This window comes from Ciconia boyciana, chromosome 3, assembly GCF_034638445.1.
Source record: "Ciconia boyciana chromosome 3, ASM3463844v1, whole genome shotgun sequence".
NCBI classification, from domain to species: Eukaryota; Metazoa; Chordata; class Aves; order Ciconiiformes; family Ciconiidae; genus Ciconia; species Ciconia boyciana.
In genome coordinates, this window is record NC_132936.1 from 56806332 (window position 1) to 56818839 (window position 12508).

At 39.9% G+C, this 12508-nt stretch overlaps 1 protein-coding gene across 2 annotated transcripts in view; it reads right to left on the minus strand.

Annotated features, from left to right (window-relative positions):
* Window positions 1-7300: 7300 nt before the first annotated feature.
* Window positions 7301-12508, minus strand: part of MCM9 (minichromosome maintenance 9 homologous recombination repair factor) — a 50423-nt gene continuing 45215 nt past the window's right edge. For both annotated transcript variants that reach the window (XM_072855751.1, XM_072855750.1), the window contains exons 12-13: window positions 11953-12098; window positions 7301-9753 (exon numbers count right to left, since the gene is read on the minus strand). In XM_072855751.1, the coding sequence (XP_072711852.1) occupies window positions 8193-9753; window positions 11953-12098 (1707 nt within the window). In that variant the 3' untranslated portion in view covers window positions 7301-8192. The remainder of the gene's footprint in view (window positions 9754-11952; window positions 12099-12508) is intronic.

Below are 12508 nucleotides of genomic sequence, written 5' to 3' on the forward strand. Positions count from 1 at the left end.
CCTTGAATGGAGAAGGAAAACACTTCAGGACAAAGGCAAGTAACATTTCTGGAGATATGTGGTGCACTCACCTAGTATTTCACAGTGAAGATGAACAACATAAGGATGCTGCTGAATATGGAAGATGACTACATCTGGGAACTTGCAGCTCCCACTGCTCTTCACCCCTGCCTTCAGTTGCCAGGGAGTACGGAGTTATAATGTTGACAGTAGCAACAGGGTGATTTGTGATGTGATATCTGCTGTTCAGAAGATGCCAAACACCTTGTGAGTGATCGCAGCCATGTAAGTTTTGCTTGTGTGAGCTTTTCTGTTGGGGACTTTGATGACACATACACTTCTTTCCTTGCCTTTTAACATAACCTTATTGTAACTGTCTCAGGAGTATTGAGTTCAAGTTAGGAAATGTTACTGATTGAAGTCATTGCTCCAAAGGATATCTCTTCCTAAGTTGCATTGCAGTAATACAAATACAGTAATATTTGCATTATTACACAATATGCATTAGTTATGCATATATTATTGTGTATATACAGTTACACAATTGCACATATAACTATTATGTGTGCAACTGCAATTACACATATTTGTTCAGCATAATCAAACTTGATAAGAAACATCTTTTCATAGTCTTTTCTAAAATAGCTGTGCTCTTTACTCAGTAAAGGACAATGTTATTCCTTGGAACTATTAACATTCTTCTATCTAACAGGAAGGAAAGTATTGATAAGTGAAGGCATACCAGATACCTACGGGAGATTACATAATTAGCATTCATTATTAATGAACCTATTGCCTCATTCACATGAAATACAGAGCACTTAATACTCTGTTTACCTCATCTTCCCATCAATAAATACATTCCCTCTAGAATGTGATGTTATATGTCCTCACTTGGGAGATCTGTTCACATTGAATCCACTAATTAGAAGTTTCAGTTCAGTTTATATTGACTTTGCCTTGCCTTTCGTTTTAGTTCATTTGGTTTTGTAATCCTGGTGCACATCACATGATATTTAACACATTTATCTACGTATCTGAAAAGAATCATGACATTTAAACTACTGTCCTGAGAATAGCATGAGCAACAAGCGAACTCAGCCATATAGGGTTTTTTTCTGCTTACTAGTTACTGAGAACAAAAAGCAGCATATAAACTGGAGTAAGGCTAGCTGGCAGTCAGCGGAAGAATGTGTTAGCAGAGTAGCAGATACACATGGTGCATACTCCCTTTTTCAGTTTGTCTTCTGCCACATTTTTTGTGTCATGTCTAAAATTTTCATAATGCTGGGAAGAACTGAAGGCTGGTTTTGTAAGATGTTTACATGGCAAGTGATTCCTATTATAGGTTGTTTTACAAGCTTAAGAACTAGGTATCTGCCTTACCAGTGCCTTAGATAAGATGGGCAATACTTCCCAGGGGAGTTTTGAGGAAAGCTGCACTGACATTGCAGGACCAGGTAGTGACAACAGTCCCGGGTTGCAGAGGAAGAAGGCAACAAGGGTCTCGGAGGAAGGGAAGGAGGCGAGGAGGGACCTCAAGGGCAGGGTAAGGAACCAGTGGCAGGAGTTGCAGGCCATGTCTGATAAAGCATTGCCAATGGTCTCCAGCAAGATTGGACTGTAAGAAGGTCATGAACCACAGCTTCGTACTCCTAAGTGCTCTAAGATCCTGAAAGGTAACAAATACCCACATATCCTGCTGTCTCTAGGACGAATTTCAGGTGATCCTGGAGGACTGGAACTGATTATTAAGTGTAACTTAATAGTGTAACTGTTTAAGTTAAAGAGGTCAAAAACAGTAGAAGAACATTGGATAGAAAACCAGCTCCTTTCTGCCATACTGCCTTTTCATTTCATGGAAGTTTCACATAAACGTCTATGGATTGCAGTGTTTGTCTTAAATGTCACTTTTGCAGCGATGTCTACAACGAACGGGTGACAAATACTAGATTGCTGTATGTAGCATGCTGAGACTCATCTGCAAGTAAGGTAATCAATAAATGAAGAGATTAATTAAGGCGAAGTTAAAAAATCACTAAAAAGATGTAAAAAATTAAAGGAATTAAAAAAACCCAACAGGTAAAGACCCCAACAGAGATATGGAAATAACCTGTGGCTGTATAACCAGGAACAGCTTTTTAGCTTGTCTTCACCTTATGAAAACTGCTGTCAATAGCATCTAACTTGGAAAATAAGCCTTGGGTATGGCTGATAGCCTGTTTCTGTAAACGGGAAGTAGAGAGGAAGACTCCCTAGGAAGCCTCTTTCAGCAGGATTTTTCAGCTAGGAAAGAAGAGAGGAGACAGGCCATCAGAGGGGTCTGTAGAACAACCAGTTATGTACATAACCACAGAAAACGATTACTCACAGCTCCCCCTTCCCAAGTACTGGCAAACAGGGAGCGATTCAGGCACTGAGTGGAGTGACCTCATGACAGTCTAGAATATCCTACCCGGGCTCCTAATTCGGAGGAGTGTAGGTCTCTCTTAAGTCTGGTCTCGTATCAGCCAAGGCTGTGCATTCCCCAGCAAAGTGCCATGCAGGAGGATTAAAAGAATTATGATGAAGCATTTTTTACACAAAAATATAATTAAACAATATAAAAATATAATTAAATTGTTGGGCTTTTTGCTTTCCACCTCCCCTTGACTCATCAGCATGTCTGCATGGGCCATCCAGGAGAACACTACTATGGGACAGCTGCCAGTAAAACTGTGATCTTGTCCCACGCTGACATGACGTAGTCTGGTTTCAACCAAGGCAGTGGAGTCTGATCACTGAATATCTAACAGCAGCATGTCACTGCTGCTCACAAATGAGGACCTGATCACCATGTTGCTAGAACCAGTGACTTCTAAGGTTTGGTTCAACTGGGTTTTAAGTCAGCAACATATATATTCACCTTTAATGAACGAGACTCATAAAGATAACACATAGCTTAATGAAATACTAGTGTATTCAACAGCAATAATTGGTTTGATATATATTTGTATATAGTCACCCTGAGAAGACACATTGGACATGTTTTTATATTCTTAGATCATAAAGTCAGAGAGGCAAGTGTTAAAACGTGAAGGAGATAATGGCTCGGTGCCTGGCCAGGAAGGCAGGCTTGCAGGAAGTGACTCATCTGCCCATTGACTGCACAAAGTACTCAAAGAGGAAATTCAGCTGTAGGTTAGCCCAGCAGACTGTCACTGCCATAATGGACTAAATCTTCCCATCATTGGACTACTGTAGCACTCAAAAAACATTAAAACATATGATTATTTGTGGGGGAAGTTGGTTTAAAAAGGGAAAGGAAAGAAGTTAGCAATGTTCCCTGCCAAGGCACTGATAAATGGGTTCTGTAGCAATGGCAACGGTGAGGGAGAGAGTACATCAGCAGCAGGTATGATTTTCTTATTACTGTGTGCCTCTCATTTATCTGGAATGCTCTGAATTCATGCTATGAATCAGAAGCAATACCACAACAGTAGTATTTCAGCTGGTCTGGTAGAGAAAGATCTCAGCGGTATCTACTCTTATGAATTTATTCTTTGCTTGCCCAACACACTTGGGTGACTAGGACCTCTTTGCAGACAGAGTTTGAAAGAACAACAGTGCTTTTTTTCTGCTAATACAGAAAAAACGGGCCTTTCTGCAAGCTGAATAGAATGTCCCTGTGCCTCCTCTTCTTTGCTTCTAACTGTGAAACAAAGCTGCCCAAGTGGCCTTCCAGGCAGTGACCTCAGAGTGATCAAAGTTTGCAGTATCCTTCCTTGATTCCTTTTGCCTTTCATTCCATTTCTCATGTTACATGAAAGGGAGAAGTAGATCCCTCAGATCTCAAAAACCTCTGCTCAGTAAAGAAGCATAGTTCCATTTCATAAAGTAATACACTGATTACTTCTAATCTGGGGAATCTGAAGATACAACTTTCTTTTTACTAATACACTATCTAACATATTATCTCTCAAAAATTATTAACCATTAAGACACTACTGTGCTGATTTTGGCTGGGATAGGTAATTTTCTTCATAGTAGCTAGTATGGGACTATGTTTGGATTTGTGCTGAAAACAGTGTTGATATCACAGAGATGTTTTAGTTGTTGCTAAGTAGTGCTTATACTAAATCAAGGACTTTTCAGCTTCCTATGCTCTGCCAGGTGCACAAGAAGCTGGGACACAGAGGGGACACAGCTGGGACAGCTGACCCCAACTAACCAAAGGACTACTCCATACCATATGACGTCATGCTCAGCATATAAAGCTCGGAGAAGAAGGAAGGGGGGGGACGTTCGTTCGGAGTGATGGCGTTTGTCTTCCCAAGTCACTGTTACGCATGATGGAGCCCTGCTTTCCTGGAGAAGGCTGAACACCTGCCTGCCCATGGGAAGGAGTGAATGAATTCCTTGTTTTGCTTTGCTTGCGTGCGCAGCTTTTGCTTTACCTGTTAAACTGTCTTTATCTCAACCCACGAGTTTTCTCACTTTTACTCTTCCGATTCTCTCCCCCATCCCACCGGGGGGGGAGTGAGCGAGCAGCTGTGTGGGGCTTAGTTGCTGGCTGGGGTTAAACCATGACAACTACACAGAATGAGAGAATTCACTCTGCCTAAATTCTACAGTACGTGCTTGGATTTAGATACCTAAAATACGTCTGAGTGGTAGACAGCAACCCAGCCATCCTCTTTTCAGGGCTGCGTAACTCTGTAGACAATTAAAATGTCTTCGCTGATCTAGAAAAGTCTCCTGGGCATTATAAAATTTGTCCTGATGTGCTCAAAGGTATTGTTTTGAGGGCTGGAAGCTTGACTTGCAATCTAGTAAAGACAGGTGGTAAAATGTGGGAGGTCTTAGGTTCTCAGATGTCCTCAGCAAGAAGGGGAGTGAACCTTTATCACTTTCTTGTTTCCTCTACCCCCAGAACACAGGGTATTTTAAGTGAGACCACTTACTACCATTTCTTCTTTAAGGGGCCATTTCACAACCAAGAATATGAGAGATGAAGACAGAAGAGCAGAATTACAATTACACTGCACCTTACGTGTCTCATTGATTTAAGCTTCAGCTGTTAAGTGCTCAGGACATCTACAAATCAGGCCTTACAAATGGTGCCCATTACACAGTGAATGTACAGAGTTTGCACCAACTAGTGAAAACCTTGGTTTAAGTGGACTAATTTGTCTGTGTTAAGCAGGAGCTCAGATGCTGCAGTATTTCTTTATCCTTCCTAGTTTTGTTGTCTACTAAGCATCAGGGGCCCTTTCTAGGCATGCTTTAGTGGAAGCTGCCGCAACTTTCCTCTTGCTGTCGGGGAATTTCAGCAAGCTTGCAGAAGAGCTTATACATTTAGCCTCCTCCAAGTTCAGATATCTCAATACAAACACCTTGCTTGGTTGTACTGTTCTAAGGCAATGAAAGGATGTATCCCAAAGGTCCAGCAGTATACTGGACTGGTTGAGTCCACCAGGCGCTAGGCACATCAGGTAGCCTATCCTAAGAGATCCAGTCTCCAGCAAGTTGCCAGCTTGTTCATGGCTCTGCTGACTGTGCTTTAAAAGAAGAGTTAGACTGTAGATTTCAATTCAAAACAGATTAATTAAAAAAAAAGTGATCTAGCAGTATTTTATCAGTCAAACTGCTGAACTGGACCACAAATATGATTAGTACTGTATGACTGGAAAAGCTGTGGGACATACAGTACCTCAGTATTCTAGGCTGTTTTACTGGATCAGAGGAAACATTTTTAATCTATGAAAAAATAAACTTGGTATAATTATCTTCCATTTACTAAGCTGCAATGACCTATGCACAGGTTTGAGGACACCATAGGAATGTGAGTGCCCAGTTCTCACAGTTGTTGCTAACTGGGCATTCCCATCTCATGAGACTTCACGTTTCATTAGTAGGGAAGATAGCTGGCTGCATCACCTGGCATTTCAGCTTTCCTGAAACATGGCTGCTCTGCTTCACTGTGTAGTTTCCCCGGCCCTCAGGCAGATCTTACAGTGCAACAACTTTGAAACAAGCAGAATATAAAAAACAGAACCTTCTCAAACACAGCATAAGCATGGAGAATATGAAGGAAATTTTGAGCTTGACTTTCACCTCAATTTTGTGCCACTATAGCTCTGCTGATTTCAAAAGAGTTCTAATTTCCACTGGGCAGACAGAAGAAAGTCAACCAGCCTCCCACAAGAGTATTTAGGAAAAGGTCCTGCAGTTCTTGGGAGCAGCTCATCACATAACTTTACACAGCAAATCACATTAGATGAGGCCCTAGATACTGATCTATAGGGAAGTGAGGAATAAAACAATACTTCCAGCATAGGTGGATGAAACTTCTCCTGACTAATTTTTTTATCATTTTGCATGGTAAAAAAAGCTCGTGGTGCTTGACTATGAGGATCCAGTAGCTATGTTCTGGCTTTGCACTGGCCAGCTAGTAACACCCATCAAACCAAAAGCTAGCAAGGAGAATTTCTGATTGCAAATGAGACCACCATGCAAAGAGCTGATGCAGTTCCAGTGGTGATGAAAAACTATGCCTTTAGCTGGCTTGTGAAAATTCAAGTAGGAAGACCATCATAAATGTTAACAGCTCCAGGATTCTTGACTCTTCTCCAGCTTCAGTGTAGACACAGCATCCTGTAGGAAACTTCTGATTTTCACGGGCAGTAGGATCATGAGTGCAGGTCACCCTCACCCTGGCGTAGGTCTTTGTAAGAAGGAACAGGAAGGGGTGGCTCTGTGCTCTAGGAGGGAGGTGGATAAATTCCACTTCTTTTGATTGATGTCATGTTTCCAGTGGAGGAACTACCACACAATCAGTCTGGACAGTAATGTTTCTCTCATTTTCCCAAACTTTTAACAGTAAGCCAACTCCTATAATTACTGTTCTCATGATTTCACTGTATCACACCAAAGTACTTGGGCCTCACACTCCCTCATTCTCTGAAATTTTACAGTATTTTAACTGTTTTCAAGGGAGCTACTTCTAAATTTAAGCAAATCAAGAGAGAATCAGATCTCCTTTGTGCTAGCAAGCCTCTCAAAGGATTTACCGGGCTGTAAGCAACCACTCCATTCTCTGTTTACCTTGCAGGTAATAACAAGAATATTCTGTGGAGAATTCAAATACAGAAGAAACATACCAGGCAAGTCACTGGAAGAAATTTAAGGCTTATCTTTCTCTGTAAACATGTAATGGATTAGTAGATTAATTTCCCATTAGACAAATGAATGACATAGGATGCAGCATGCTACAGAAGGTGAACTGCATATCAGATGCAGTAAACTCTAATCACAATTAAAAGAGCCAAGTAAACATTATCTGAGTCAGAACCAAGCTACACTAGGGTAGCTCTTCACCATGCTGCTAGGTTTGAAGCGTAGCTTATATGCCAGGGCTTAATGCCTGCACTAAAGCTACCCTGGTTACTGAGGACTCCCATTCAATCACCTGAAATTGTTCTCTCTGCAGTGAAGAACTGTATGTTTATTACAGAGTTGGGTTTTGATAAAATGACCCAGAATACAGGCACGGATAGCTAAACCAGTGTATTTAAAACTGAATTAAAAAATACAGAAACAAAAAGCTCTTGATCCATGTCTTCACCATCACCAGTGTGACAAAGAGCACAGTAACCAGAGATGCAGCAAAATTGTCATGATACTGATAATCCAGAAATACTTACCACAGCATGATGATAAATCCCAATATTGCTAACTACGCTGAGACAAACAGCATATATAGATGAACAAAATATAACGACATAGCTTTAGCATCATAATTTTTCTGAAGTGGCATATTCATTTGGAAGGACAATCTGAATCACATATAGTTCTGTTACATGAAATAAAGGGTAACAGTCAATTAAGCCTGCTCTTCTGCAAGATTCACTATACTCTGGATATATGAACATAACCATACAAGTCTTCAGGTTACATCAGGTCAATCAAAACAGTCAACTGATATAAGTAGTCTTGGGAAGAGTTTAGAAAACTAGAAGCCACATCAGGCCTGCAGTATATGCAGTCCTTAGCTGATGTAAAGTATACGGCCTTTAAAGAAAGTATGTTTACTGGTATCAACAGAGGTCCAGGATGATTATTTTTAAATGCTTTGTAAACTACAGATACAATTGATCAAAAGATGGAGACTGAGAAAAACTGCATGTTAAGTAATTTGGAGGACATACATGTTACGTGCTTGGATTTTTCCTAACCTCTTCATCCCAATCAAAATCTAATGCAGCATCATCTAGCTCTGCTATCGAGAAGAGAGACTTCTGTGCTACCACACTGGCTTTACTGGCATTTCCCAATGCAAAACTCTTCCTTCTGCTAGGATTGCTCACGTGCACCTTCAGCAATGGGCTATGGCTTTCCTTGTTAGTGCCAGTCTTAATGGTAGGTGAGGTTTCCAATTTTGACTCAGGACGTGATACAAAGGAGAATGTCGACAGTTTGGCTAATGTGCTGGAGCGCACCTTCCCTGTGCTTGGGCCACCAAGCTTCTCCTCTCCCTCCCTTTTCTTTTCAGTGGGTGGAGATGACATAGCATCAAAACTGACATCAGAGCGTATTGTTGCACCTCCTCTGATCTCTTTCCCTAAGGCCTGACTCCGTTGCTCTTCTCTCCCTTTATTACCAGTTGATTGTTTTTCCAAACTATTTTTTCCTAAGCGAGTCGATGTCATCTTGGATTTCTCAGGGGGGCAGCATTCTTCTGTCAGCTGCTCTCCCTGGAGCTGCTCTCCAGGCTTAAAAATAGTTTCACTCTGAAAAAGAGAAAATTCTTCATTTTTCTTCTCTGAAGAATGACCAAGTTTTGTCCTTGGTCTGAAAGAAAATTTAGCTAGTTTAGCTGGTGGAGGACTTTCTCTGTCAAGGATTTCTGGCTCATGGGAACTCACTACCTTTGTTTCCTTCACTACTTGACCTTTACTTCGTTTTCTCATGGGAATTGTTGCAGGTTTTGCTGCTACAGATATGCTGTTCTTTTCCTCCCCTAGCACAGAATCTGCATCACTTGAAAGATCTGGCAGGCCAGACACAGGTAATACTGAAGGAAGGGCCTTTGCCTTGGGGTCCTGTGTACTTGTAAAGAATCCATGTGATTTCTCCGTGTGCAGTCTCTGCCAGCTTTTAGAAACCCGTTGTGTAATAACTGAATCCTGCACACTAGCACTTGGTGATGCTGGGTCTTGAATATTTGCTTCTGAAGAAAAACAGTTGTGTTCTTCAGTCCTTTTCCTGCTTATCTTGGAAACTTTGTCCTGTTCCAAAGGAGCAGGTAGATTCACAGTTGCTAGTGACTCTCTCATTCCATTTCCCTTCCTTGGTATTGAAGCACTTCTTTCTTCAGAACAGGATGTTTTACACAGAGTTTTTGAAGCCAAGTTATTCGGAGATATCTTGGGCGCTGGTGACGTTTTCTGAAAAGTTTCTTCAGCATCAGTGTTGCTCTCTTCCAGGCTGTCAAACCATGCCAGGCTGCCATCGTCACCTCTCTTACTATGTTTAATCAAGCGTTTTGTATTTTTGTTATTACCATGTGCCAGGTTGCATAAGGGTTCATGGCCTTCACAGTTGGCTTTGGGCAAAGAAGGCTGTGGGCTGGAATTATTCTCTTGTTGATTTGAAGGTTCTGACTGAGACATTTGCTTTGACTGCTCCAATGTATCCTTGTTCAAGCATCTTGTAGTAGTACTGAAACTTGTCTCTTCAGGCTGCAGCTGGCATGAATTTTCCTTTTGTAATCTATGGAATGAAAAAAATCAAGCAATAATTTTTTTTTTCATTTTTTTCTTTCTTTATTGCATTAGTGATGCTTAATATGTATGAATGGTGAAAAGCTACAAATAATGTAGGTCACAAAACTGCATTATTAAGTTTCACATATAGCTCCAAACGCTGGTGTTGCAGTCTGTGATCTTTCAGCACCTTCTACAGTAAGTGGCAGAATTTAGTGTCCCCAACAGAAGATAGGCAGACAGACAGAGAAAGCAACCACCTAAACTTAATTTCCTTGGGAAACAAAAAAAAAAAACCAACAAAAAGCTTTGCACTACTTTTGCCATTGCTAGAGTCCCTTAGGGATTACGTATTCTGTAAGTATATCTTCTAGAACAGGAACCTCATTAGATTTTATCCTGAGCAAGGCAAAGCCCCAAACGAGTTATCAGAATGGAAAAATCTAGGTATTACTTGGAATAGTTGTTGGTGGTTTTCTCTCACAATCACTATGGACCCAACATGTCAAAAACTCCACATGGTAGAGTGAAAGCATCTCAGATCACCTATAAAACTTAATTATCACTGTCTGTGACTATTAATATTCTCAGGGCCCTCCGAAACAACAGAGGTGCTAGAATGAGGGTTCCCTCCGATCTCAGTATAGCTGATGTTTCGTCTATTGTACCTAAACATATAATTTCCAAGGGAGATAGCATTCTACTTTTTGCTAAATAGTGATTCTAATCATGAGTGAAGAGCAGCCACATTCTATCCCCAAAGTGAATGCATTAGTGTAGGTGAAATGATTCCTATGCATTATAAACAGTTCCTCTGCTATATGAGAGAGAAAACACTGTATGACATGTATCTTTTAGAATCATTATTATAATTATTTACTAATATGCTTATTCTTAAAATTTTGATGGAAAGTAGCAGAAATTATCTGACTCATCAAGAAGGGCTGAAAGATACATTCATATTTTATTGAAATACAGTTTAGGAGGAATGCATGGGACAAGTTTTCTAATAGAGAATAGGTTGTTTTAAAGAGGACATTCATTTAGTATTCTCTAAGCTGCTTAAGAGGCGGGGAAGAAGAAATCAGCTTAATTTGCAGCATAGGGGATTCAGTGGGATATTGGGAAAACCTTTATAAGCATTAGGATGGAACAATAATGGAACAGACTACCCAATGGCAATGGAAAATCCTTTTCATTAGAAGGTCTTTGGAGCAGATAACACAAGCCCCTGCCAAGAAGGTCAAACACAGACCTGATCCTGTCTTTGTATCTGATCTCCCATCTCATCCTACATTTATATGATCCCCTATGAACACCTCCATTTTAAAACTAGCTATTGTCTGTCTGTTGGAGATATCCCACTTTCATCTACTTTTATTGTCTCTGTGGTTATTTAAGATGTCCTTACTATAAGTTACAAAATAAGTCTGAAAAATGTTTAAAGGAAAAAGTGTATTTTCCCAGCTGTTCTTACTCCATTAGTTTTGATAACATTAATCTTGTATCTTCCTTTAAAAATAAGAATGTACGAGTTTCTTTACAGCCTAACCTAATTTCAGGAAACAAATGCTATTTTTTTCTATTTTATTCCTTTCCAATCCTAGTGTTTTCCTCTCCACCTCAGTACGTTAAAAGTTTTCTATTAATAACAGCAAATAGACTTTCTAAAGATTATTGCAGTGAGCTGAAAACTAGAGAAGAGAAAGTGAAAATTTCAGCATGTAAAAAAGAAAAATCACCCAAAAGAACAGAACTTTGATTCAGGCTTATATTTTCCATTAACAGAAAGGGAAGGATCCTGACAAGCCCGACACAAAAGAAGGCTTAAAAAATACGAAGCAGATCTGCTGTATTTTACCAAGCAAGTAATAAAAGCTTATATAAAATCATTTGCTCAGCTACAGAATCTGGCACTTTGACCCTAAGAAGCTCCACTGAAACTTATGTGAGCACAGAGTTGAGATATAAGTTGGGAACTGATTAAAATGTTCTTAAATTCTTTGTAAATTCCATAACCCAGAGAGAGAAATGATCTTGTGATGATCTCAAAGTGCTACTTTAAAACAATCTCCCTGCTTATCCATGTCCTCTAAAAACAAGTCCCTTCCCAATGTCAGATTCTATTTTTAGACCCTCTCCAGATATTATTGTCAAATAATTCTTTTTCACTATTGAATTATTTTGTTATTGTGCATATTATAACCTGTCAAGTCTTTGTAGCTCTTTGTGCAGAAGACCTTGCAGCTCCAGTCGCTCCAATATGAGTTCACACTGTGTTCGGTACTGCGCCATTGGATTTTCTGGAAATGAGGTGTGTAAGGCATTGATGCCTCCAAGAAGGGCACCCCCCTATGTCAACAAAGAGATAAAAAAAAATAGGGAGCGATCTTTATTATTCAGCAGCAAATTTAGACAGCAGAGACCATTTTATACAAAATTCTCCCTTAGATATTATAAAGCTTAAGATAGCAAATATCTACGGAGTAACTGTATTCACACAAATAACCCTATTAGGTCTGCTCACACAGGCAAAGTTGCTCATACACATAAAGCAATTATATGATCAAGCCTGCAGTTTACTCGTACTGGTTTATTTTTATTTATACAAAAAATGGAAAATCCACTTAAGGCTTGAGAACATCATGACTAAAAATGGAGATTAGGATTAAAGAAGTTTTCCAAATACCTTGTAAAAATTCTGCCCATGTGAGACACTTTTATAACTGAAAAAGTTACGATTGCTAAAAGTTTTCATTAGC